Genomic DNA, 26,573 nt, shown 5'->3' with positions numbered 1-26,573 from the left:
GCTGCCTCCTGGACACACAAGACACAGGATGTCCTTGGAATCCCCAAATCCCTGGTTCCCCATAACCTTTCACAGAATGTCCTCCGCTGGAAGGGTGCCACAAGGATCTGGTAGCCTCAGGGCCATATCCATTCCCTGGGCAGCCTGGGCAGTGCCCAACCTTAGCAGTGCCCAGAAAGGGGGAAGAAACTTCCCTGATATCCCATCTAACTGCCCCCTGGCACAGCTATATCCACACTCAGCCAGAAAATAGCAACTGCCATTCATATTTCTGGGTGCACTGACCCAACCAACCCTCCCATATCCCAGGCATTCCCCACCCTGCTCAGTTTTAGCTTTTGCTGCTCTTTTCTGCTTGTCCTGAGGGAAGAGGAAGGCATGGAAAGGTGGTGTCTGTGTAGGACCCTGTGCTGCAACCTTGCTGCTTGCAAGGCTGCTGCTGCAGCAGAGGGGAACTGGAAGGGGAAGTTCTATCCTTGCAGCAACCATCCTGAGAGCCTGGGCACGGTGAGGATGGCAACAAGTACCTCATACTGTAGGTCTCCCCATGCCCCGCTGTGCAGCCCTGCTCACCAAAGCAGCCATGGGGATTTTTGAACCACTGACAAAACAGCATCTTTTTACTTAGTTTTGTGTTCAGAAATACTATAGTGCTGCTTTCATGGTGTTTTCCAAAAACACAGAAAGACAGGACACAGGCACCTGGCAAGGTCTGAAATAGGAACTGCAAATAATGGTGTGATGGAAAGCATGGGCCAAGCTCTGCATGAACAACAGCCTGGCTGGGACAAGTGGGAGAGGAGGGAGGGAGGTGGGTGCTACCTGTGGGCTGTGCAGTGCCCCAGGTCCTGGCAGCACCAGCCAGCCTAGAGCACTGTGAAACCTCATTTTGCCTTTTCCCCACAGCATTTTCAGCTTCTCCAGTCTCTTATCCCAGCTGGCAGCATCTTCTGAGGGAACAGCTTATCTCCCTGGCTACAGCCCAGTCCCTGCCCTGGCATGGGTTACAAGGGTAGAAACGGAGCAGTCAAGATGCATTGCCTGATGGCCAAGAGAAAGAGAAGTTAAATTCATGGAAGTAAAAAAAATTACAAAAGCTGACACATCCTCACACAAAGCACCAGCATAGTGAAGGTGAGGCAGGTGATCCTGCCCTGGCTAATTGTGGCTGGGACAGCGAAGGACAAGGGCTGCTCAGCACAATACAGGGGGATGAAGAGAGCAGGATAGGAAGGAAATCCTAGGTGCAGAAACAGCCTGAGTGAGACTACAGCTCGAGGCTGGCACAGCTGCCAGGGGAGACACCACCACCAAACAGAGATTTCTGCCTAACCTTGGAGCTGACCCTCCCCATCCCACTTTCCCAAGCAGAAAGGGATGCCGAGCTTAGCCTGAGGCTGAGTCATCCCAAGGAAGCAATTTGTGCCTCTATGGTCTTCACATTCCTGCACATGTGAGCAGGATGGGGCAGGGGGGACAGGGATGTGGAGGCAGGGGGAGATGGGCAAAGTATGCTACTTCCTGGAGCTACCGCCAAACACGCAGAATGTGCCAGGGAAAAAAAGGAGGGGGGAGAGTGGGTGCTACCCAATGGTCACATTCCCACTGGCAAGACCACTAGAGACTTCCCACTGGGAGTCACCTGTCTGAACGGGAGAGAAACCTTCATGTGCATCAGTACTGCCAATACTGAAGATGGAGAGAACCCTCCAAATGCCTTTACTCTCTGCTTGGTGCAAGGATCCCAAGGTGCTCAGGACTTCCTGGTCCTCTTCAGAAGGATGCTGCCCAATTTATGCCTACAGGGATGGAGGCTCCACATCCACAGGAGATCCCTGGAGGTGTATGGCGCTCAGAGGCAGCTCTTTGGGAGATACATTGTCTGTATACCTTCCCCAGTCCTGTGCAAGCCATCAGCATTCCTCAGGAGACATATGCAGCTGTTCAGCTGCATTTGCACTACCTTAAGGGAGATGGCCAGGGTGTCCCCATCCACACTTCCCCCATACTGTCATAAGGTGTCCTGGGAGCTCAGAGAAGCATGAGGCATGTTTTGCAGTGACCATTAAGCTGAAAATCCAGCTGGCACAGAATGGTGACCAAGGAAGCCCTGACCCGTTCAGTCCTGCTGCACTGTCAGGCTGAGGAGGTTTATTGATGGGGCTGCCCCACCATGCTAGAGGTGTGGGACTCGTGCAGGTGCCCAGGGTTTCCCTCTGATTCACAGCTGTGTCCCTACAGTGGGTTAACCACTGGCTACTCTGAAGCCTTTCTGTCCCTGTAGAGGGCTCTTGGCTCGGCTGCTGCAGGCACCACTTGGCTTCCACGGGTCCTACACGGACCCCAACAGACTGGACCAGGTTGCCAGACATATGGAGATTCCAGATCGCTGGCATCTGGCAACTTCTAGACCTGCAGGACAGCTGGATACTGAGACTATCACACATCTGAGGCTACCAGACCTTTGGGGAAGCCAGATCCTGGGGCTGTCGGGCATCTGGAGCTGCTGGATTTCTGGGTCAGGTGGATATTGGGACTTTTGGGCTCTTGAGGGCGGCCAGACTGCCAGGACAGACTGACCCTCGGGTCTTTGGGCACCCAGGACTGTGGGACCCCTGGCGCTACTGGAACCACGGGTCAGACAGATACCAGGGCTTCTGTGCATCTGGGGCTGCCTAATCCCAGATACAGCCAGAGCCTGGGACTGCCAGACCCCCGGGACAGTCAAAACCCAGAGCTCCTGGACACCCACAGCTGTGGAACCCCTGGAGCTGCTGGATCCCGGGAGAGCCAGACCCCGGGGGCCATCAGACTGCTGGGGACTCCCGGGACTCTGGAGCTTCCAAGCCAGCGTGACAGCCGATCCCCGGTGCTGGCGGTTCGCGGGCCATCCACACCCCGAGCCACGGGACTCCTGGGACTCCCAGGACTCCCGGGAGCTGCTGGACCCCCGGGCTGCACTGGAAGCCAGGACTCCGCATCCTCCCGTTCCCCCTCGGGGACCCCCCTCGATATCGGCGGCGCTGCCCACCCGGTGGAGCCTCTCGGGGCCGTCGGGGCGGCGCTGCCCGGGGCCGGGGCGGCGGCGGCAGCGGCCCCCGGAGCCTGGCCCGCCGTCAGGGGAACCAATGCGGAATTTCCTGGCTGGCGGCGGAGCCCCTCCCGCCGCCGCAGAAAGGGGAGCGGGGGAGGCGGCGGTGAAGCGATCGCAGCGCGGCTTCCGCCCGCCGAGCGGCAGCGGGGACCGGCGGGGACCGGGGCGGGCGGGGACGGGGAGCGGCGGACCCGGGGTGGGGGAGCAGCGCCCGGCCCTGGCTGGGCTGTGCCGGGTCCGGCTGGGCCCCGCCGCTTCGCCGCTGATGGCGGCCCGTGGGCTGCGGCCGCCCCGCCGCGCCCGGGCCGGGGCCGTGCTGCTGCCCGTGCTGCTGCTGCTGCTGCTGCCGGTGCTGAGCCGCGGAGCCGCCCAGGAGCTGAGCCCCCGCGGCAGGAACGTCTGCAGGGCCGGCGGGTAGGAGCGGGGGCGGGCAGGTGTGCGGTGCGGGGCGGGACGGTACGGGACCCCCCAGCGCCGTAGCGGGGCCACGGGACGGGACGGGACGGGCTCGCCGGTCCATCCCCCATCCCGGGTAGCCGCGGCGCTGCGTGCCTTCCAAGACAAAGTCCGTCCTGTGTGCGGCTGAAGCGGGGGGAGCCGGCGGCGGGGAGAGCGTGAGGAGCTGAGCCCGAGCGGGGCTAGGGACGTGAGGGCTGGTCCTGGTCCCCGGGGTGCTGCGGGGAACCTGTCCTGAATGTCTCCGGAGCCAGTCCTGGATGGCCGGGGACTGTTCTGCTGTAGGGAGCTGGGATGGGGTGTCTTTGGGAATGGAGTCGTGAGAAGGACAGAGGGCAATCCTGCATCCCTGAAGGCAGGATCTGCGCTGGGGAGCCGGTCCTGGATGTCTCCGGGGATCGGGTTGCAGTGCTGACCCTGGGCTAGTGAGATACAGGATGGTCTGGGTATCATGGTGAACCTGCCCCAGGCTGCTGGGGATTGTGGAGTAGGCAGCCCCAGGACCCTCGTGTTTGGCTTCAGAAAGTGGGTAACTAGATGTTCCAGGGGTCATATCCTGCCTGCCTGGCTGGGGGCAGGGTCTCAGGACGTGGCACTGACTTGTCCCTGCTCGCAGTGCTCTCCGTGTCCCACAGGTTGCTTTGCAGAGTATCACCTCAGCCGAGCAGTGCTCAGGCTCGGTCTGCCCAGGCTCCTGGGCCAGGCTGGCCCCAGCAAAAGGGAAGAGAGCCCACAGCCGCTGCCTTCCCCAGGGAGAGCTGGATCCCCGGCGCTTGATGGAGGGCCCAGGCCATAAATGCACCTTTTACATCTCGCCTGTGAGGTCAGGCGAGTCCACAAGGAAAACATGTGCTTCAAGCGAGAGGAGCTGCATAATGGCTCCATTCAGCAGGGCCACAGGGCGCTGGTGCCCCCTCCTCAAATTACAGACGGAGTTTCCTATGAAGGCATTTCACGAGCGAGAGCGGCCGCAGCTCCCACCGGTGCTGTTCCTTGACAGGGAGCCGTCCCTCCTCGGCTGCCCATGACTTGCACAGAAAAGCTGCTGCTACATCTTGGGGTGGCAGAGGGAACTTGAGTAGTGTCCCTGCCCTATTCCTTGAATCCTGCCCCACGTGCTGGAGATGAGGTGCCTGGGTTCTCCCTTGTGCAGAAGGACCCCCTCATCCCCACCGGATGAAGGTGGGGGAAGTGCTGTACCAGCACCACAGGGCTCAGACTCGCTCACTGTGCCAACTGTGGGTGCCATGGGGTATGCAAGAGGCACTGGCTGTTGAGTGGGACAGGCTGGTTGTGTCCATCCTCCGGCAGGACTGGGGCCTGAAGGCAGCCTAGGAGCTGGGGATGGTGGGGCAGGGACAGTCCCTAGGAAGCTCAGATGATGTTTGCATCATTTTCTATTCCTCATCCTTCTGCAAACCCTTCTTCCCTCTCCATGTACTCACTTGGCACCCACCCCCATCATTGCTCTGTACAATGGATGTGGAAGACCCCCCATATGTTACCATCCAAACCCATCCCAGTGGCGCCCCAAGGCCCTGGTGCTGCAGATCCTGGGGCCAGGGGCAGTGGGACTGGAGGTAGCTTTGGGAGGAGGTCCCATTGTCCTCGGCCCAAGGCTGTTGGAGCTTGTTGGACCCTTGGCTCTGCAAAGTCCATCCAGACTCCTGTGGAGATGCCACCATGGTTTCAGAGGGCTCAGGATTATGTGACTTCTTGAGACCTGGCTCCTGGTAGAAATTCAAGGAATAATTTTGGGCAGAAGAAAAGGGCATATTTGGGGCTCTTTGGGGTTTTGTGTTCTAAATTCAACTTGTCCTTAAATTTGAAGTTCTTTTATAACTGGTTTCCTATTGGTATGACCAAAGGTGCCAGTGGTGACAGCCTGGGCACTTCTTTGTCCCTGTCCTGCTCTCTTGCTAACACTCTCTTTTCCAATCTTTGGTCTTCAATTTTCTTTCTCTGCCTGAAGGGTTTCTATTTATTCCCATTATCCTATTCCTGCCTCCCCTGGGGATGTCTGTCTGTCTGTCTGCACCCTGAGGCTGGGATCAGAGAGCTGCAGCTGGCATCAGCTGAGGAGTGCCAGTGCCTGGGACCCAGTGATCCCAAGAGCACTGTGTCCCAGCTGGGTGGCACAAAGTGATGGGTGACACGGAGAAAGATTAGCACTAGGGTGATGCTTGGAAGGAGCAACAGGGCAGGGATGGAGAAGCACTGGGGACAGGGGGGGTGCCAGTGGTTCTCTCAGCACCAGGGGTATGCTGGATGTCTGCAGGGCTCCTCTGCAGCTCCATCCACTGTGTTGAGCTGGGTGATTGTCTTGGTTTGGATAGACAGGTATCTGCCAGGGAAGGTTGGAGTCTCCCTTGGAATGTTAGCCCCCTCCTCCCTTTTTCCAAATTATTATAAATTTGCAACTAAGAGGCTGTCAGGCAAAAATTTTGGGAATAGGTATAGCAGTTCTTTACTAAGGATATAAAAATACAGATGTTGTAGTACAGAAGAATAAGCAAGCAAACAAACAAACAAGAAATCTTAGAAAAAACCCTGACAGAGTCAGAAATACAACCTGACACCCTGTTGGTCAGGATGTTGGAAGCAGTCCAACGACAGCCCTCCTGGAGTGGCAGATGTGGTTCTGTTGGAGTAGAGATGGTCCCGTTGAAGAAAAGGGTCCAGTAATGGTGAGATGAGTCCGGTCTTCCTCCAGGGATCCGGTGGAAAACTGAATACCTGGTGGCACTTGTGGCTCTTTTTTATCTAGGTGAAGATGGTTTGGGTCCTCCTCCCTGGGTGGAGTATTTCACAATAGGATTACGTAATGTGTCATGTCATTGGGGAGCTTTAATGGTCCATTAGCAGAAGATATCCCAATGGGGGTAGTGGAACAAGGTGTGCACTATCTGTTAAGGATCACTGCACCATCTAATAAGCAACATGGACCCATTTGGGCAAAGATAAGCAACACTGCTTCATTCCGTTTCAACAGATGGAATAAAATAACGTTTTTTTTTGGTTACAAAACCCAAGACAGTGATCTCACATGAGACACAGGCAGCAGCTCCCAGCTGAGCCCCAGAGTCTTGTTCCTGCTTCCAGGAACCTCCTCGTTCAGGGCTCCTCATTGTTCAGGGCAGCCTGTGCTGGTCTGATTGAGGAGCCACCCCTCCTGCCTCAGAGCCCTCTCTATAGCCATTGGTAAAGTGGTTTTCGGGAGCAGTGTAGGATACTAATCCACAAGAAAAATATTCTACCTCAGTGAAAAGCCTGGGATCATTTGTTCAGATCCCAGTGATCCTCAGCATGAGCAGGACATGGCTGTGGGCCAGGGGCAAGGCTGGCATGGAGGACTCGTCCCTGCAGGTGACAGCTCCAGCTCTGCCCACATCCCACTCCTTTTCCTCCTCATCAGCTAAGGTCTCAAGCCCTGGCCACAGCTCAGAGGCAGCTCTTCATTGTTTTTTTTTCCCAGCATTTATAGTGCTTTGAAGGAAAGGAAGTATTTGCGTAGTGGATGTCTGCAGTGCCATGTCCATGTGGGTCAGGAGCGAGCTTTTAAACACATCTCCCAGTTATCCTTTCCCAGTGGTCAGGGGCACATGGAAAAAACCCTCTGTCAAGGAGCTGAGGCCATGAAACACCTTTTAGTCCCACACCCTGATGAGTCCTGGTGACCTGCAGCCAGCACTGACCCTCCGTGGGCTCCATGAACCCCACTGGGAGCAATGGTTTCCCCAGTGTCGCATCCTGGCTACCTCTCCTTGCCACAGGACCAAGCTTATTTGCTGTCAAAGCTGCTGATAAATGAGATGGGGACTGAGCAAGGTGTGGGAGGCCATCAGCAGGCACAGGGAAGGAGAGATTAGCTATCAGGGGACAGATAAGCCTAAATCCTGTGAGGCAGTGGGCTGGGTCCCAGCTGGGGGTGGTCGTGGTGTTGTTCATCTCCTCCAGTTCATGCAGAAGTTTTTCCCTCCTGCCACCATGTTCCAGTAACTCCCACCTCCCCACCATCAGCTCGGGGTTTTCATCACAAAGGATACTTTTTGGCACGTTTCCCATGATGCCCGTTTTGGTGGCCAGGCTGGGCTGGTGGAGGCAGGTTTCCCAAGTGGAAGGATTTCCTCCTGAAAACATGTGATGGTTTCATGCTCAAAGCCACCAAAATTAATTTCTAAAGGGTGGAGTGGTGAAAACAACCCCGCCTACAACAGTGAGGCTTTGGCCATGCCATGGGAGGGCAAGAGCACCATAGACCCTTCTCCACCTCTGCCTGAGCATCCCAGCACAGCTGGCAAGGCTTTTGGGGGGGCACAGCCTGAAGCCTCTTGCAGAGAAGGACCTTGACTCCAGCCCGCCCAGTCCTCGGGGAGGTGATTTGGTGGTTGTCCCCCCTTTGCCATTTAGCCTGTGCGTCCTGTGGGAGCAGAGCCCCCCACTGAGCCCTGGGGTCCCTGTGGGGCGTGTTTGTGCCACTGCCGTCGCAGCATCTTGCGGCTGCTTCCACAGGCTGCATAGATGGAGCTATTTTGGGCTCCGTCTGCAAGGCATTTTTTCCAGGCCTTGAATCATTTTTGTGGTTCTTTTCTGCTGCCTTTCCAACTTTTCACTGTCTGCCACAAAAAGGGGGATGCGGTGCTCCTGGCTGGGCCTTGTGGGTGCCGCCCGCCAAGGGGCTGGGGCGGGAACTGTGGCCCGACGACCCCACTTTGGCCGAGGGGCTGCTGGCAGCTCCCTCCCCGGCCCCAGGATGAGGCGGTCTGGCAGCCAGACGTGGTCCTGTGACTGCACTGGTTTTCGAGCAAATACTTCCTCGCTGTCTCCTCCTCTTCTGCATTTGTTACATATAAAGAGGAAAAGAGGCGGGGGGGGGGAGGGAGCAGCGCCAAATGCATTCCAGGCTGCGCTGCCAGACCAGCCCAGGTGAAGTTTTCCTTGACTGCAGCATCTGCCTGGGCTGTTTGTGACCGTCCAGCATTGCTCCCTCGCCTGTGGGACCAGGCGGTGTGGGTCACCCCGAGGATGAGTGGGTGGCTCCACGGATGAGCAGAGGTCCACAAACAGGGATTTCTGAGCGGTCATGGGGAGTGTACTCCCCACGCCCAATTGCAGCATCATGCGCCCCCAGACATTTGCTTTAGGGGGTTCTTTGATGAAGTGTGTGTGAGGTGCCCCCATGTGTCACTTCCCAGCAGAGAGCTGAGCATCCCTGGCTGAGCCTGTGAGTGGGTCTGAGCCCCCATCCTGGTCAAGCTTGTGCCAAAAATGTCCAGCCTTATGATCCAGTGCCTAGTACACCCTGGAGGTGGTGGCACTCCAGAACTCTCAAGAGCTCAGGGACACATTCCAGCTGCCTGCAGTTGGCATCCCCCTGCATGTACATAGGGACATTCCCTGGGAGCTGGCTGTGTTCCCGCTATTGCAGGCAGGTGGTTCCAACCTGCCTTTGGGTTTTAATCCCCAGGCCACAAAGCACCAAGCCTGGGATTCAAGTCATGTTTTCCCCTGGGATATTTAGAACATTACCTTTTTTTTCAACTTTTTGCGGGGGAGTCTTTGGAAATTTTTTTTTTGTAGAGGTTGCAAACATGACTTTTGCTTTTTTAATCACACTTTATTAATGGGAAAAACTGGTCCTGTTCTTACTCTTGGCATCACCTTAATGGCTGGTGGGGCATCCATGGGATGCCATTTACTCACTGTGTGTTGGAGAAGGAGCCAAGAACTCTCCTTCCCCTTTGGAGGTGTAGAAGCCCCCAGCAGGACCTCTCACCATCATGGCTTCAACACTCCTGGTGGGTTTTTGGGAAGGACCAGGACTTTCTGAGGGTTGTAACTATTTGTGATGCTTTTTTTATCCCTGCAGCTCCTCGGTTCTCATGTGCTGCCTGGGATGGAGGCAACAAGGGAGCGAGTGTTTAATAGGTAATGTGTCCTGTGGCTGGGACTCCCTGTCCTGAGGACCTGGAGCTGGAGTCCTGCCTACCTGCAGTGCTCCAAGCCAGCACCGTGTGGATGGAATGGATGCTCAGCCCCAGTGTCAGGGGTCATTGAGTTGTGGGGGTTTCTTTCCTTACCAGCTAGCTCTGGGTCTAAGGACTTGGGGATGCTACTCAGGGTCCTAAGGGACAGTGAATTGTCCCCCAGGGTGAAGGTGCAGCTGCAGGGGTGGGACTGAGATTCCCCACAGATACTGCAGCAGCATGGGGACCTGAGCCAGAGCTGCCAGTGAAGATGAAGCTGGCCAGACCAGGCACATGGTCTATCATGGCCTCACTGGGGAGAGGCTGCTGGAGCTGCCAAAGACCACTGAGCTTAGACTGGGGCTGTACAAGGTGCCACAGCTCTTTACTGGGGACCACAGTGAGCCCAGCACGGATGCTCAGCATGAAACCCTGGGAGCATCATTCCCTGCATTGCCACCACAATGAAGACAGCTGCTTTGGGGCTTCCCCACAATTTCGGCTGGCCACAGGGCTCACCATACCCCAGGAGAGCTGGAGGTGGCACTTTGCAGCTGGGACCAAAGCCCACATAACCAACTAACCCAGTGTGTATGAGCCCTGTAACCACTCGCTGCATGCGTTGGGAATGGGATGTGGCCTGTTTGGAAGGAGAAGGACAGGATCTGCCAGGACAATGGGGGGAGGATGTTCCCACAGGAACAGGACCCACAGGACCTGTTCCCATCTCCTGCCCCCCCAACCTGCTCTAACCTTTAGACTCACTGCTCCTAACCTGTGTAATCTGTCTATTTTAGGGGTTTCTATAATATCCATCACCATAGGTCTAACAACTCCCAGGTAAGGTGGCTGGGATGGGTGGTTGTCTCTCTCATTCCCAGTGCCTAAGGAAGCTTGTCTAAGGTGTTGCAGGATCTGCAAGTGCTTCCTGCACTGTGGTGCTGCCTGTCCTTGCTGCCTGCCCCATGTCCTGCTCTTGCCTGGCTCCAGGCATCGGCCTCAGCATGAGGTTCCCTCAGCAGGAGAGGGGCTGCTGGCCTTTGGGGGCAGGTGGCCATGTGGGAGAGGCAGTGCTGGGATGGCAGTGCCCACATTCCCTCCTCTCCATGTCCCCTTCCCCTCACTAGCAATGTGGAGCTGAGCAAGGGACAACACCATGGGTGCAGCCTCTAGCACGGACATGGCTTGGCTGGGTGGCAAGAGGCTGGTGGCTAGGATGGGTGGCATTCTATCTGGGTGGCAGAGATGGAGCTGAGCTGGGTGACGGGAGGCTGGTGGAATTTTTTGGAAAGGGTCCCATCCAGCCCAGGCAGCTGCTTGCCAGGATGGTCACAGTGCCACAGCTCAGCAGCACTCAGAGAGTCGCTGCACAGCCCATTTTCTGCTCTGGGGGAGTGTGGGGGGCTTTAACGAGCAAGCACTGGTACTCATGGCTGCTGTCTGTACATCTGTCCAGCCGTGTGCGAGGGGAACTTCACCTGCAAGGAGAATGAGGTGTGCGTCAGGCCTGGCGAGTGCCGCTGCCGCCACGGCTACTTTGGTGCCAACTGCGACACCAGTGAGTACTGGCGGGTGCCTTTGCTTCCTCAGGGAGTTCACCAAGGTGGACCTGGCTCATCCTGGGGTCAATTTTCAGAGCAGATCATCAGGGATGGAGTTGTGAATGCTCTTGCTCTGCCCTTGCTTGTCCCCCCTCTGTTTCCCCGGATACTGTCCCCTTGCCAGGGTCTCCTCTTAGATCTAGTGCACTGGGGAGAGGAGAGGGAGGACTGTGGTCAAGAGGTGCTGTTGGGACTGGAGGTCTCCACTGGTGCCTGGCGGTGGGGTTGTCCCTGTGGACAGTGCTGAGGCTGATGGCTCTCCCCACAGAGTGTCCCCGGCAGTTCTGGGGTCCTGACTGCAAGGAAATGTGCACCTGCCATCCCAATGGGCAGTGTGAGGACGTGACGGGCCAGTGCACCTGCAACCTCAACCGCTGGGGCCCCAAGTGCGAGAACATCTGCCTCTGCAAGCATGGCAAGTGTGACCAGAAGACGGGCAAATGCACCTGTGAGCCCAACTGGTGGGGCCCACAGTGCTCCAGCTCCTGCTATTGCAGCCACAACTCCCAATGTGACCAGCAGACAGGCAACTGCCTGTGCCAGCCTGGCTGGTGGGGTCGTGGCTGCAACAACCAGTGCTCCTGCAACAACTCACCCTGCGAGCAGTTCACAGGGCGCTGCCAGTGCCGGGAGAGGACCTTCGGGCCTCGCTGTGACCGCTACTGCCAGTGCTACAAGGGCAAGTGCAACCAGGTGGATGGGACCTGCACCTGCGAGCCAGGCTACCGGGGCAAGTACTGCCGCGAGCCGTGCCCAGCTGGCTTCTACGGCCAAGGCTGCAGGAGGCGGTGAGTGGCCAGCCCTGCTGGCTCTGATCCAGCACCAGTGGGAGGTGGCAGCAGGAGGATTTGGGGTGTGCTAGGTGATGGGTTCCCCTCGTTGTAGGTGTGGCCAGTGCAAGAGCCTGCAGCCATGTACCGTGGCCGATGGGCGCTGCCTGACATGTGAGGCAGGCTGGAACGGCACCAAGTGTGACCAGCCCTGCTCACCTGGCTTCTACGGAGAGGGCTGTGAGAAGCTCTGTCCCCCCTGCAAGGATGGCCATACCTGCAATCACATCAATGGCAAATGCTCCCACTGCAACCCGGGCTGGATCGGAGATCGGTGAGTGCGGCCGGGTGCAGCATTGGGTTCGGAGAGAGCAGTGCCTGGCTTCCCTGATTCTCCCAGGGAACAGTGTCACTGAAGGGTTGTGCAGCCCTGGAACCAATTCTGGGCACAAGAGTTTGCAGGAGAGCATCCCAGCTTGAGAGCTGAGCCCCACTGCAAGCATCCAGGGTCCGAGGGGTATAGGGCAGGGGTCTCACAGACTCTCTTCAGTTCCATGGCCATGTAAGTGGGCTCAGTCCATCCCCGTACCCTTCTCCTGGCTTCAGAAACCACAAACCACCACGGTGATATACAGCCCTGTCTCCATGCATGTGGAGGGATGCTGGAGGTCCCTAAGTGCCATGGATGCTACAGCCATTTGCCCTCATCCTTCCCAGGTGTGAAACCAAGTGCCGGAACGGGACATATGGGGAGAACTGCGCCTTCGTCTGCAGCGACTGCGTCAATGGCCAGTGCCACTTCGAGACTGGGCAGTGCCTCTGCCACCCCGGCTCCCATGGCACATAGTAAGTGAGGCAATGGTGAGCACACCTGGGGGCACCTCGGGGCACAGGTGATGCTTAGGCACCTCCTGCCCCTTTGTGTCCTATGCTGTTGCCAGCTGAGAAGTTTCCTGCAGTGGAAGTGCTCATGGGCAGTAGTTAGAATGATTTGGTGAGCACAGGGGGAAGGACAAGCTCACAGAACAGCAAAGGGTGTTGCACTTTAGAAAAGGCCTGTTTGGCAAAAACAAATCAACAAAGTGGTGGTGGGTTTTTAAGTTCAGGGTGGGATTTCTATGCAAAAACAGGGAGAAAACCACATCCCAGAATAACAAACAGCCTCACAGGCATGGCATCCATGGGGGGCTCCTGCTTATAGCTCTGCCTCTGGCTGGGGTGTGCCCCAGGCCTCCCTTTTCCCCCACTCCAAGGGCACGAGGACCATCAAGGCTTTGCTCACATCCCTGGGTAATTTTTCTCAGCATGGGACTGAAATGTTTTTTGAAAAGATGAGGAAAGCATTTTCCACCCAGGTGGGACATGCAGACAGATCCCCCAGGTCCTGCCACGTGGTGCTCCAGTTTTCCCAGCAATTAACTGAGGGTGACTGCAATTACAAGGATTTGGAGCTGGCATCTTGCCCATGCTGGCATTTCACTCAGGGCATAAAAACAGGGAGCATTTGCATTTTTGGGAGGGATATTTTGGGGCTTTACCAACCACTTGTGGTGCTGGAACAGTTTCTGGGCACTGGAACCAGTTCAGGATGCCTGGGCTGGGCATCATGGCCACCTGTGGTAGCAAAGGTAGAGGTGAGAGGGTCTCAATGCTCCTCAGGGGTGTGTGGTGATGCTTTCAGCACAGTGCCAGAGGGCAGAGTGTGGATTAACCTGTTCTGAGACCTAGCACAGCACTGGGAAGGTGGAGATGGGGGATGCTTGGGATGCAGGCTTGGTGCTGTGCCAGGTGGTGCAGTCAGGCATGCTCAGGAACATTACAGGTGCTCAGGCAGATCCCTGTGACTATATCCAAACCTGTGGTTTTGTCAGCAGGCTACAATTTTGATAAAAAGGGGATTTCTGCAATGAAGGCACAAGCAACGTCCTTGCCATGCAGTATGTCCTCTCAGCTCTGTGTCAGGAGGAGGATAAAGGAGCAGCTGCTAAAATATTTATTTGTGCGCAAAGTGCTTTATCTTCTCTGTCTTTCCCAGAAATGTCAGTACTCTCCTGCAAAAACATCACCCTCCTCTGCTCCCCACAAATTTCAGCCTGGGGCAGAAATGTGGGATCAAGTGGTGGGTGAGAGGTTTTGCCTTGCTGGGGGACTATCCCTGCTCCTGTTCTGCTGCATTAGCTGCCTGGTGCAGCAGAGCGGATGCAGAATCTCAGCACCCATCCTGGCAGGCACAGTTTGGGCACACCACTGGCACACGACAGGCACACAGCAGGCACAAGGCTTGGCCAAGGTGGCACTTGGCAAGTTGTTGGAGTGTGAAATGGGCTGAGTCACCTCGGAGCACAGCACCGAGGGCTGGGGGACAGCTGTGTCCCCAGGGGAGTGGGTTTGGGCTGGGGCCCACTAGCTCCTCCCAGCTGCAGCCACTTCAGATGGGATGCAGCTGGCACAGGGTTTGGTGCCCAGCAGTGCTGCCAACATCTCCCAGCTCCAGCTGGGTCCTGCTCCGCAGTGCCTGGCCCATGGCTGGGCAGGCAGCTTGGGTTAGACCCGCTGACACCATGTTTTCCATGCACAAGCCCTTGAGACTTGTGGATTGGTGCCCATTTATGCATGTCCCCATCATCTCCGTGACACCATCAGGAAGTCATTTTACCAGCAGTGGAGATTTGGCACCCGGCATAACCAAGCTGGGAGGGTCTTAGGGCTGCTCTGTTGTTTTTCCTTCTTGGAGGCAAAAAAAGTCAATCTGGGCACGTTCCCAGCTTGTGGCCACTGTGACTCTGCCTGGCTTGGTGGGGGATGGGGCCTGGGGTGCTATGGCCACATCACCACTGAGATGTGCTGGAATCCCTGTGTGTGACATCAGGGTATCTTTAGATGTGACTGCTGGGTTAATGACCTTTCCTAATTACTGTGTCTAATGATGAAGTCCCACGCAGAGAGCAGTAAGAGTGTCAGAGATCCAGCTGGGCCAAATACCCTGAGCAATGGGCAAAGCCACTGCATGGGTGATGGGCTCCTGATCCCTATGGATTAAGGGTTCCCCCAGGGTGTGGAGGAGCTGTGTCAGAGCAAGCTGGAGGAGTGCTCCCTGAAACATGGAGGGTTTGGGAGACGGTGGCAGCCAAGTGGTCCCCACTGCTGTGCCTGGGGTGGGGGATGCACCACTCTCATCCAGCCCTTCCCTCCAGCTGTAACCTGACGTGCCCTCCAGGACGCTATGGAGCTAACTGTGCCGACGTCTGCAGCTGCCACGATGGCGCCTGTGACCCCCTGACAGGCGCCTGCCACATGGGTGAGTGCCAGGGGCCGAGGGCTGGGCTCTGCCACAGGGCTGGCCCTGGGTTGAGCTGCAGGTCTGCCTTGCAGAGGCCAACCAGAGAATGGGGGTGATCGGGGCAGGGGCCCTCCTGGCGCTGTTGCTCATCCTCCTGCTCTCCCTGCTCTGCTGCTGCTGCGTCTGCCGCAAGAAGGATGAAGCCAGCGGGTAAGTGCAAGGGCCAGGAGGGATCTCACCAGGTTGGGAATGCGGAAGATCAGTGGGTTCTGGGATTGAAGGGGGGATGCAGAGACCATGCTGGGACAGCGGTTCTGCAGGGAAACTGAGGCCAAGCTGTGCTGCCCACATGACACCATGGGTCTGAGCAGTCCTGCTGCATCATCAGAGCTGATGGAGGTATTCAAGTTGAGCCCTTCCAGGGAAACCCCTTCCTGCTTTCCATGACGTTGTTTCTCTCTTGTGGGCCATCATTTCATGGAGACCTGCCAAGTCCCCTCCAAGTCTCTAGGGTCTGAAGCTGATCTGCAAAGGCGGCCCTGAAATGCAGCAAGGGCATCACGACACAGCCAAAACCCTCAGAACAAACCCCTGGGCAAAGGGATGAGGCACTGGGGACGGGGGGGGGGAGGGCGGCGATGCTGACTGTCCCACATGGGGATGGATGATCAGGACTGGGAGGGTGGGTTCCTGCAGCAAGGTCAGGCTGCTGACAGCATTTTAGCAGCACCAGGTTAACATCCTACCATGAGAATAGGAATAGGAACAGACCCGAGGCAGGGGGAAAGGTTTGTGCTACTCAGCAAGGGATGAGAGGGCTGTTGCTGTTGGAGCTCCTCCAGATATAGAGAAAACCACCTCGTGCTACCAGCCACTGCACAGGAATTTTCCAGAAGCCTCCCCTTGCAGCCCTGCAAGCTCAAGCCCAGCCAGGTACAGCTGGCTTGGAGAGCCTGGGTGCTGCAGGTAGTTATTCTGCAGATAAAGCACAAATCCATCACGTGAGGAATGGCTCTGAGAGAGGGGGAATGGCTCCAGATAGTTTCCTCTCTCCCAGGGTGCCCAGACCACAGTGACTGCTGGGTGACCCATGGTGTTGTCCCAGCACAGGCCCTTGCAGAGGGTGGTGGTATGGCACAGGTTCCCTTGAGTCAACTCACACAGCCACTCACTCTGGCAGCTCTGGAAAATCACTTGAAAACGTGGCCCCAGGAGGCTTCAAAACCAGAGAGCAAATAAAAGAGAAGCCACATGTTTGTCTTTGAGTTGGAATGATTTTTATTTTTTTTTTTTAAAGATTTGGGGTCTTGACCAGGCATTGGAGGTATTTTGGGGCTGCACTGCCAATAGCCGTGGTTGGATCCCACCATTCCCTGGCACTCTCTACATCCTGGTGTGGCACAAGCTGGTGCCTAGGGCTGGCAGAAGCCTCTGTGGGTCCTCAGCTCCCTCAGCCTGGGCACACCCCTGCTTTTCATCCACTCCATTATCACTCCAAAACCCCTTTGCACTTGCAGCATCCCTGAGCTCTTGCCTCTCTCTGCTGCCTGTGAAGGCTGTCCCCACCACAGGAGAGGAACAGTGCCTCTAATAGTGCCATTACCTTCTCTGCAGCTCCAGCCAGGACCCAGCAGCAGCCAAGAAGCCTCCAAGACGTTTGTGTGGGCGGTTCAGTCGGATTGGGATGAAGCTCCCACGCATCCCACTGCGCCGCCAGAAGCTCCCCAAGGTCATGGGTAAGGAGCTGGGGTTTGGGGAGGGTGCAGAGAGCAAGGTTTTACTCCTGTCAGGGCAGCATGTGTGGCTCAGCACCCTTTGCAGCCCCAAAGCAGGGCAGTGAGCATGGCAGGGCAGTGACAGGGAGACACGGATCCCTGGAGCATTTCAGTGCTTGGTATGGCCTGCCTGGCTTGCAGGAGCTCAGCCATTTCTGTATGCAGCTTCTGGATCTCCAAGCACATTTTGCTTTGTGAGGATGCAATGGTTGTACCTGGTTCTGGAGCTCTGCTGAGTAGTTTTGGGTTTATTCTCCTGAGGTTCCCCTGGAGAGGAATGGTCACTCAGCAAGATGCCTTGTCAGTGCTTTTGATCCAGAAGTAACCCCAGAAGCCAGAGCATCTGTGTAGATGCCCACCCTCCTGCCATGTGCAGCAGAGTTGAGGATGGAGTGGTACAGATTTGGATTGAGCTTCCCACTCTGCCCAGGCACAGAACTGGCTTGTAGGGAGCTGCTCACACCTGGCGAACTCCCTGACCTGGCACTTTCAGGGCTGTTGGGGTCCCCCTGCATCCCAGCAGCTGGGGAATGCTGTCCCCTACACTCTCTGAACTCTCCTTGCACCTCCTCCCATCATGGGGAACTGGTTATCCTGCTGCAGCCTCATTGACTAAACTTTGTGTGAAGGCAGCAATCCCCACCACGTGTGTTTCAACCCCAGCCCTCTTCCTCAGCCCAGCACCTCCCTGGGCATGCCATGCTGGTGGAACCCCCAGAGCAGCCACATCCTGGCACACAGTGGCTCAGCGTGAGGCTAAATCCCTCATCCCAGGCAGGACACAGAGGTGACCCCCATCCCTGCACACCATGCATAACCTTCAGCATCCAGGCTGGGGGGATAACCCCTCACCACATGGGACACAGCAAACCCCTGCCTGGAGCAGGTTGTGCCAGGGCCCAAGAAACAATCCTGCTGCAATGATAACAGAGGATCATAGAGGCTGTGTTTGTGGAAGTGGCCAGGGAAGGTCCTGGGGAGGACAGAGGGTGCCTGTGTGCAGTGAGGGCAGGGGGGCTGCCTGCAGGCAGTTGGCCCCAGTCCAGCTGCTCTGTGTACACAGGGCAGCAGTGGCCCCGGGAAAGGCTGAAGGTGCTCAGGATGGTCTCAGGTCCCAGCAGGGCTGGGGCTGTTCCTGGAGTTTGTCACGGGGCTGAAGGTTGTCATCTCCCTGGAGGGAAAGGCCTTGGTCAGGGTTTGCCTTGTGTTATCCAGCACAGTGGGAACCATGTGGGTTCCAGCAGCTCCCAGTCCCACTGACATGTGGTCTGTCAGTGCCTCCAGCCCGCACTGGGTCTGGGGACCCCAGGGTGACAGGGACCTGTTGGGTTGCCTATAGTAGCTGCATCCCTGATGCCCAGAGACCAAGGTGCCATGTCATGACCACACCTGGTGCTGTGGAAGCCACAATAGCCAGTATCCACTGGCAAGAGGCCATTTGCTCGCCGTGTTGGTCTTGCCTGAGCTGGGGGGTCCCAGGGTTGCCAAAGTGCCCTATCTCAAGGGTCAAGTCAGTGCTGGAGGTGCTCAGGACCTTGTGGGGATGTCACAGTGAAACTGGTGCTGGCTGACGCCTGGGCAGTGGTTGTTCTGGATCTGCCCACAGTTCTGGCCATGTGTTTACTGACACCAGGTGGGTTTTCTCCTCTAGGCTCAAACACCGGTGAGCGCAAGCCTACTCATAGTAGAACATTCCCAGGTTGGTCTGCAGGTTTTGAAGCCCCACTAAAGCTCTTCAGGTGCCTGGAGCCTCAGGTTCCTCCCTCAAAAGCTGCTCCCTAGCCTTGGCACCAGCTTTGCATCCACAGCCTATCCCCAGGCATCGCACCTGAGCTGGCAGCCTGCAAGGCCACACCCTGGGCCCACACCAGCAGCTGTAGGGTCAGCGTTTGGGTACCCCTGTGTGTGGGATTTGTTTGTCAGGTGTATGTGGTACCAGTGTGCGTCTTGGTCATGTCACTGTGAAGATGCCAGGGATAACCTGAGCCCTGCATGCCACCATGCATCCTCTCCAAGCAGCAAAGCTCAACCAGCCCCAAGGGTGATGCCGATCGTGGGGAGCTTGGGATGAGCGGGAGGGGGTAGCCAAGAAGGACTCTGGGACCCCTCTCTCATGGTTCTTCTACTGCTCTTCTCTGCCTCATTCTGGTCTTGACACCAACTGGCCACTGTGCAGGCAGGGCTGGGGTTGTCATCCTGATGCTGTGGCTCTGGGAGATTTTGGGGAGCAGTGACAGGTAGGAATATGTGGGAAGCATCCGGATTTCTCTCAGCCCCAACAGCCAGGGAAGAAAAATCGCTGGCGACCATGCTTGAATCCCCAGTCCTCCCAAAGCTTCCAGGTGCACTATATATCCGAATTTTATAATCTGGCTCTGTCCTGGGTCTCACTGGAGTCCCAGAGTCGCCTCATGGCCGTGAGTCCCAGCCACTCGTCACGCCTCCTCTCAGGAAGCATCTCCCTTCATCCGCTTCCAGACGGCTGCTTTTAATTTTCTCTTTTTGGTTTTTATTACAAGGAAAGCCATGTTGGAACTGCCGCTTCCCCCTCTCTGGGCCATTTGCTCTTTAAATATCTCTGCTTGGGTCTTTTTTTTCATTGCTCCAAGAAGCCAAACTATGCAGGGGTGAGTGTGCAGCACTGTTGTCATTTTTAACAGCCCTACATGTCTAAGCCAGATTCCCTAACAATGCATAAACGTTCCAGTGGGCATCCCAGTAACACTAAAAGTTATTTTATTGTAAATCAGGGATGTGCTTCGAGGATCAAACAGTCCAGGCAATTGCAGCATGACTGGGATGCAGTTGGGATGTTCAGTCAAAGGTTAAAAGTACCTGGAAATACCTATGTACAGTTGGGACCCTCTCTGTGCATGGGGTTTTCATGGAATCACAGAGCTGGGAGGGACCCACAGGGGATCATCAGTCCAGCTCCTGGCCCTGCACAGACACCCCAACCGTCCCACCCTGTGCCTGAGAGCATTGTCTAAACGCTCCTAGAGCTCTGGCAGCCCTGGGGCCATGCCCATTCCCTTGAGAGCCTGGGCAGTGCCCAGCACCCTCTGGGACCACCCTTTTGCAGCCCTTCATCCAAGGCAAGACTGGAGGCAGCTTGTCACTGTCCCAGGGGACAAAAGCCGGTGGAAGGAGATGGGGACAAATGTATCTACTGCTGCATGGCTCTCTGGGAGGATCAGTCCCTCCTACCAGCTGGGTGCTGCCACAGTTCTGTGGGTACCCAAGGAGGATGCTGAAGCTGTGGGCACCTGGGGAAGCCCCTCAGGATGTGCTGGGACATGAGCTTATCCATAAAAAAAGCCTTAAAAATTACTGAGCTGAAAAAAAAGTCACTTCAGCCCAGACAACTCTTAATTGCTCATCTTCTCTATTTTGTTTTATTAACACCGTTTTTCCTCTGGTGGTTTCTCGCTTCTGCTTGGCTTCTCTGTGGGTGGCCCCTTGGCAGAGAAGCAGTGCCACGACATGAAGGGAGGGATACTCTTACTCAGCTTCGGGACATAAGAAGCTGGCAAAGGAATTGAAAAGGGGCAAAATTGGGAAAATGTACATTCCCCTGCTGCAGGCTTCCTTTGATCATCGTTCTGCATCCATGTGCAAAAGCACATGGAAAAGGAAAATGCAGTCAGTGATGCTGAAGTGGGAATTAGTGGAATTAAAGCTGGCAGCTAATTTTCTCCCTGGGAAGGGGACAGTCACAGTGCCAGGACCCTCTTTGCAGGGTGCCTGTGCCAGGACACTCACTAAGTCCTCAGGGGACCCAGGGTTTGGGTGGCTTGTCCCTCCACCACGTGCATCCTCAGTTTGGGCAGCTGGAGATGGGGATAGATGGAAGTGTGAGGCTTGAACAGACTCTGCTGCCCACAGCCCAAGCATGGGGCCTACTGGTCACCAGCACTGCTGGTTGATGGCTTCTGTGGCCACTTGGCTGAGGGACCTGGTGGGACTGTGCAGCAAGAGGTGTCCCCATGCCTTGGATGCTGTCCCTGTCCCTGACACCCAGCAGGAAGCTGGACAGTGGGGAGCTGTGCAGCATCCTACCCTGACTGGCAGCGGAGACTGGGGGGGTTGGCAGAACAGGCACTGACAACAGTTCCTTGCCCTCACAGTGGCCCACCATGACCTGGAAAACACCCTGAACTGCAGCTTCATCGAGCCACCCTCTGTGGTGGAGCAGCCTTCCCCATCCTGGTCATCCCGTGGCTCTTTTTCCTCCTTTGACACCACAGACGATGGGCCCGTGTACTGTGTCCCCCATGAAGGTGAGCAGGGAACAGTGTGCATCCCCAGGGGACTTCGGGGACAATACCAGGGGCCTGCTCCATGGAGGGGTGTCAGTCTTGTATGGTGGGGACCGTGTCATCCTGGTTCCCTATGCTCCAGGAAAGAGTTCGGGTTCCAGTCATGCCTCCCACAGAGTTTCAGAGCTCCCTTCTCCAGCATTTGCTGCTCCAAGGTTAAGAACCAGGAGATCTCTGACTGGGAGCCTAACTGGGAGGACACTGTCCTGCAGGAGCATCTCAGTCCTTTCCCTCCTCAGACACATCCCTCCTGACACTGCTGTGCTCTTTTTCTGCAGAGAGCATGGGTGACAGCAGGGACAGAGGGACACCTGCCAGTGCCGGAGACAAGCTGGTGGCCCCAATCAGCGGGGAGGAAGCAGGCGAATACACGTTCCTGAAGGAGACAGGCTCTGTCAGAGCCTTCCCAACTGACAGCAGTGAGACCCCCCTGCTCAAGTCCTCGGACAGCGAACGTTCCTCCTGCGGCTCGGGATCGGCCAGCGCCGCGCTGTACGCCAGGGTCGCCCGCCTCTCCAAGCAGTCCAAGGAGGAGGAGGATGCCACTGTGGAGCCCCGCAGCCCCGGGAAGCCGCCATCCCCGGAAAGGACCAAGCCCCGTCCTCCAGACCCAGCCACGAAGCCTAAAGTCTCTTGGATCCATGGCAGGTACAACTCTGGCCAGTCCAACTCATTGCCGGCACCCGGCCAGTCCCCAGAACAAGTGGCTGCCCGTTCCGGCAGCCCCGAGCAAGGCCAGGGCTTGGCCAAGAGGAAGAGGAGTCCAAGCGAGACGTCAGCCAATGTGCAGGGCAGAGCGGAGGAGAAGGGCAGTGCCCGGAGCAAGGAGAAAGCGCAGAAGCAACCAAAGGAGCCTGGCGTCCCCGAGGGCAAATCCAGCCTCTGCGGGGAGCCCCAGTCACCCTCCAAACCCAAGCAGAGAAGCAAAGCTGGCTCGGAGCCAATGGAGACCATCAACGGGGCAGTGCAGAACGCCTTCCGAAAGATGGGTGCCTTCCAGCTGGAGCGGCGGGCCGGGGACACCAGGGATGCTCCTTGTAGCCCCGGCACCAGCAAACCCCGCTCCGAGCCGCTGCATCCCCAGCTGGCCTCTGAGCTGGCCGCCCAACTGAAGGAAAAGACTCAGAGCCTCAACAAGGGTGACGGAGGCATCCGGGCGAACGGGGTCGGTGCCCAGCGGGAGAAGCCCACCCCTCCACAGAAAGCCAAACGCTCGGCGGCTGCCGGCGGCCAGAAGACCAGCAAACCCTTGCTGCCCACCTCTCCACACCTGCAAAAACTGATCCCTGCGGCGGCCGAGACGGCAGCCGGGGAGCCCAAGTGGGTGGAGAAGCCAAGTGCCGGCAGCGGCCAGGATCAGACTCTCCCCACTGAACAGGCAGTCAAGAAAACCCCCATTAAGAAGCCTCCCAGGAAGAAGAGCCGGGAAGCGAGCCTGGAGCCGCCCAGGGCAGCTGCTGTGCCTGCTCAGGCAGTGCAGTGACCAGGAACCGGGCACCGGCCCCGCACCGGCCACACACCGGGAAGAAGGACATTTGCCAGCACAAACAGCGAACGTGGGAGCCTGGACTGGGCTGGGGGCATCGGGAGAGCCTTGATCCTCCCTTTATCCCCCTCCACCTCTCTCATCCCCCTTTTTGCCTTAGTCCCCCCCGCCCTAGGACCTGGTCCCTTCATCTGTGCCCTGCTCCTGCTCTCTGCCTGGGTCTCAGCTCGCCCTCCCTCCCCGCGCAGGGCGGGACCGCAAGGAGCCGGCCCAGGGGGCCCCGTGTGTGGCGTATCCCGCCACCCCCTCCACACCCCCCCCCCACTCCCCCCACTTTTTTTTGTAGCAGTATTATCGACCGCATAAGCAGCGCTTGTTGTACTAGACGTGCCCACGGTATATTTTGCAGTAACCGAGCCGCTCGCTTCCCGCGCTCCACTCCGGTCTGTCGGGGTCGTGGAGCATGGGAGAGGGAGGGAGCTGCTGCTCAGTGCCCAGGGCAGTGCCAGAGATGTGCCCCACATCCATCGCTGGCAGCAGCTCCCCTGCCCCGGTGCCCTCCAGGCACAGCTCTCCACTGCCGGTGCATGCCGGAGTGGGGTCGAGCTGGTTTCGACCGATGCCACCCTCCCTCCCCTCCACCCCGGCGCTGCTCCTGGCCAGGAGGAAGCACTATTTATGGATGGAGCTAGACGCCCTTAGGGCTCCTGCATCCCATTCAGTGGATTTGGAGGGATTAGTTTGGAATGAGAGAGCCTGGCACCTCTGCAGAGCGCTTTCCTAATAAAAATGTATTTCTTCTATAGCTGGGTGCCATCTATCCCTGCCTTGGCCGCCTTTGTGGGCAGGCAACATGCCTAGCCTTGCTTGAGTGCCACCTGGTTCTGAGTGGCATGCAGTGGGGAGATGGATGACCCTGCAGCAGTACAGGCAGATGGTAACAAGCAGCAGACGGGGGGGAGGCGTGTCCCACCCCATTGGGGCTGCTGCTACACGTGCTTACCTGGCATCAGAGATGAGCCCTGAGGACAAGATGAGGAGCTTCTCTTTCCCCAGTATCCAGCATTGTTCCAATGGCTGACCAGTCCCATGTTGAGGCACTCCGCAGTGTAGCCAGGGTCAGACCCTGAGGTTCAAGAGAGCTCTGGCCACTGCGCAAAGACAGCCCAACCCTGGGTGCTCAAGGTGCTGGGAAACCAATGTGGGGGGACATGGGGGTGAAAGCCCTGAGCCCAGCTTTCTAGCCCCCTGGCCAGGGGCTGCCAGGCCTGTCAGCATTTGGGGTCTTCACACAGCCCCAGGCACAATGCTGCCAGAGAACAAGGCTGGGTCAAGCCCTGGGGCAGCCCAGAGGCTGAGGCTTCTCCCACACAGCTTCTGCACAAGATTCCTAAGCAGGACTCTCCCTGACATTAGAATTGGAGCTGTCTGCTTCCAGGAGAGCTGGGAGCATTGGTGCCCACCACTGAGCCATCCTGAGCTGTTCCCACAGTGGGGGATGATGTCCCAGAAGACCACCAGACCAAAAGGTCAACCACAGCAATCTCAGAGGTGATGGAGGCAGCTGGTGAACCCCAGAATGGGATGACACCACATGGAACCAGGACTGCAACCAGCCCAGCACTGCACTTAGGAGGGGATGGGGCTCTGGCCCACATCTGGGCATGGCTCAGCATTGTGTAGCTGGAGGCAGTGCAGTCCCAGACACTGGCTGGAGAAGCATCATCACATAACACAGAGTTGAAGAATGACATCACAGCATTGCTTCACAGGCTTCCGGTCACCCTTCAGAGTTCCTTCACTCTCCCTTCCCCTCTCCTTCAGATTTTATTTGGGAAGATAAAGGACAATGGCTGAAACTAGTCCTGGGACATCACAGTGCAGAAAAAGGAGTGGATGAATGAGCTCAATGTCACCAGATACAAAACAGAGAAAATCAATTTAAAAATGGGGACCCTGAATCTGTGAGACTTGGGATGGCATCTAAGCCCCTCTCTCCACCATGGAGGCTGTTGTTGGACAAACTGAAGAGGCTTTCAAGACACTCATATTAACAACTACTCATAGGTTAGTAAAGGAGAAGTAAAGGAGTTGAATCCAGGCAATAAAAGTGCAAAACTAAATACAGTTTAAGAGGCAAGGTTTGTCACAGACATCACATGGTCCTTATACATATCTCTTCATGTGAGTCCTGAAGGGCACTCGGGAGCTACCCGTGATGCTGTTTTGGTTTGGGAAGACAAGTATCTACCAGGTAATTAAAAAAAACCCAAAAAAAAACCAACTGGAGTTTTCTTTGGGATGGAGAGTGTAAACCCCCCCCTCCACCCTTATTTTTCTTTTTCAATTATAAATTTACAATCAGAGGCTCTTAGGCAAAGATTTGGGAAATAGGAATAGCAGTTCTTTACTAGTATGGATTACAAAGCAAACAAACACCAAAAAAAACAAAAAACAAACAAACAAAAAAAACCCCAAACAACTACAGCATTACTAACAGACGAAAACAGTACCAAGAACTTTGAGGGTCTTGTTTCACAAAACCCAGGGCAGTTTGGTTTCGGTGTCTCTGTAGGATCCTCAGAGCACCAAGCTGAAACAGTGGAAAAGTCCCGGGCTGGTAGCTGGGATGGCAGGGTGTCCTGGCAGGCGGGGCAGGATGTCCCGGCAGCGCAGGGGGTGCAGGGTCACACTGTAGCAAGAGGAGCAGCACTGAAGAAGCCGAAGGCGAGGCAGGGCCTGGACCAGCTCCCGCAGGTGACAGGGAAAACTCAGGATTCAGGCCGAACCGGTGATAGTAGATTTCCCAGGACTGGATCTTTTTGTCCACAGTGAAACTCTTCCAGCCAGCAACAGCCATTCTCTCTCTCCCCGAAGGCCGGAAAAAAGAAGAGCCCACAGTTGCCTCAAGCTCTGTCTTTTACCTGCATTATCTCTCTCTTCTAACTTTGTCCACCTCTTTGTTTCGGTTAAGTACTCTCAAGTATCTAACACTTGGTCTCCTTGGTAACTTATGGGGAAAAAATTCTTTAGAGAAAGAAGGAACAAACCTAACCCCCAACAGGTGTTCATGATGGTGGCCCAGCAAGGTGAATTTGGGAATTGCCCTAACCTCCTCTTGAGTCACTTTCTCACTCATGCTGGCAGCAAAGCTGGGGCTGGAGCCTCAGGAAAGTTGGGCACTGTAAGCTCTCCCTGGTCCCCAGGCTATCCTGGGACAGCAGAGGATCACCCAGGCATAAGCCTATCCACAGGCTCTGATCACAGTCCCACCCAAACAGAGGAGACTCTGCAAGTGAGCAGCCTATGGATAAAAGTAAAAATCCCAAGTCACAGGACAGGCAGGCAGGTCACCAGAGGCTCCAGCCCAACCATCACGTCAGGGTGGCCATTGCAACATCAGGCTAAATCTTGGGATTCTCCAAGGGTGGAGATGTCCCAGCTCCCTTTGACTGTTCCAGGGTCACTCTCCTGGGGAGGAATTTTATTCCAAGATTCAACTTGAATCTTTAAAGCTTCAGGTGGCAACTGTTTTACCCCATCACATCATCCAGCACATCAAGAAGGGTTCAACTTCATCATGAAGCTCTGTTAGGGGAGATGTAAGCTGATGAACAGGGAAAGGTTCTTCCCCAAGAGGGTGCTGGGCACTGCCCAGGCTCCCCAGGGAGTGAGCACAGCCCCAAGGCTGCCAGAGTTCCAGGAGCCTTTGGACAGCTCTGCCAGGGATGCCCAGGGTGGGACTGTTGGGGTGTCCGTGCAGGGCCAGGAGCTGCACTGCATGGCCCTTGTGGGTCCCTTCCAGCTCAGAATATGCTGTGATACT

At 56.5% G+C, this 26,573-nt stretch overlaps 1 protein-coding gene across 3 annotated transcripts; it reads left to right on the top strand.

The window, feature by feature from the left end:
- The first annotated feature begins 3,113 nt into the window (after positions 1-3,113).
- SCARF2 (scavenger receptor class F member 2) lies at positions 3,114-24,998 on the top strand. Of its 3 annotated transcripts, XM_066199736.1 has the most exons (11): positions 3,114-3,508; positions 9,420-9,478; positions 10,973-11,074; positions 11,386-11,905; positions 12,003-12,221; positions 12,605-12,733; positions 15,082-15,185; positions 15,260-15,377; positions 16,782-16,903; positions 21,070-21,222; positions 21,540-24,998. In XM_066199736.1, exons 1-11 carry the CDS (start codon positions 3,129-3,131, stop codon positions 22,742-22,744), a joined length of 3,111 nt encoding a protein of 1,036 aa, XP_066055833.1. In that variant the 5' UTR covers positions 3,114-3,128; the 3' UTR covers positions 22,745-24,998. The 3 variants fall into 3 exon arrangements, with proteins under 3 accessions (XP_066055833.1, XP_066055834.1, XP_066055835.1); XM_066199737.1 differs by lacking the exon at positions 3,114-3,508 and having other exon boundaries at positions 9,422-9,478; positions 10,314-11,074; XM_066199738.1 differs by lacking the exons at positions 3,114-3,508; positions 9,420-9,478 and adding an exon at positions 9,502-10,356.
- The last annotated feature ends 1,575 nt before the right edge of the window (positions 24,999-26,573 follow it).

The sequence above is a fragment of the Chamaea fasciata genome, unplaced genomic scaffold (assembly GCF_029207755.1).
Source record: "Chamaea fasciata isolate MVZ Bird 193981 ecotype frontalis unplaced genomic scaffold, bChaFas1.0.hap1 SCAF_18, whole genome shotgun sequence".
In the NCBI taxonomy this organism is placed as follows: domain Eukaryota; kingdom Metazoa; phylum Chordata; class Aves; order Passeriformes; family Sylviidae; genus Chamaea; species Chamaea fasciata.
Note: the sequence above shows the minus strand (reverse complement) of the source record. Positions and strands in the feature narration are given on the sequence as shown.

What these genes read in the sequence shown, in the direction of transcription:
- SCARF2 (XM_066199736.1), top strand. Translation starts at nt 3,129, where the DNA reads ATGCGGAATTTCCTGGCTGGCGGCGGAGCCCCTCCCGCCGCCGCAGAA. An exon ending in AACGTCTGCAGGGCCGGCGG is followed by an intron (nt 3,509 to 9,419) that starts GTAGGAGCGGGG and finishes TTATCCCTGCAG; the next exon opens with CTCCTCGGTTCTCATGTGCT. An exon ending in GAAGCTCCCCAAGGTCATGG is followed by an intron (nt 16,904 to 21,069) that starts GTAAGGAGCTGG and finishes TTGCCCTCACAG; the next exon opens with TGGCCCACCATGACCTGGAA.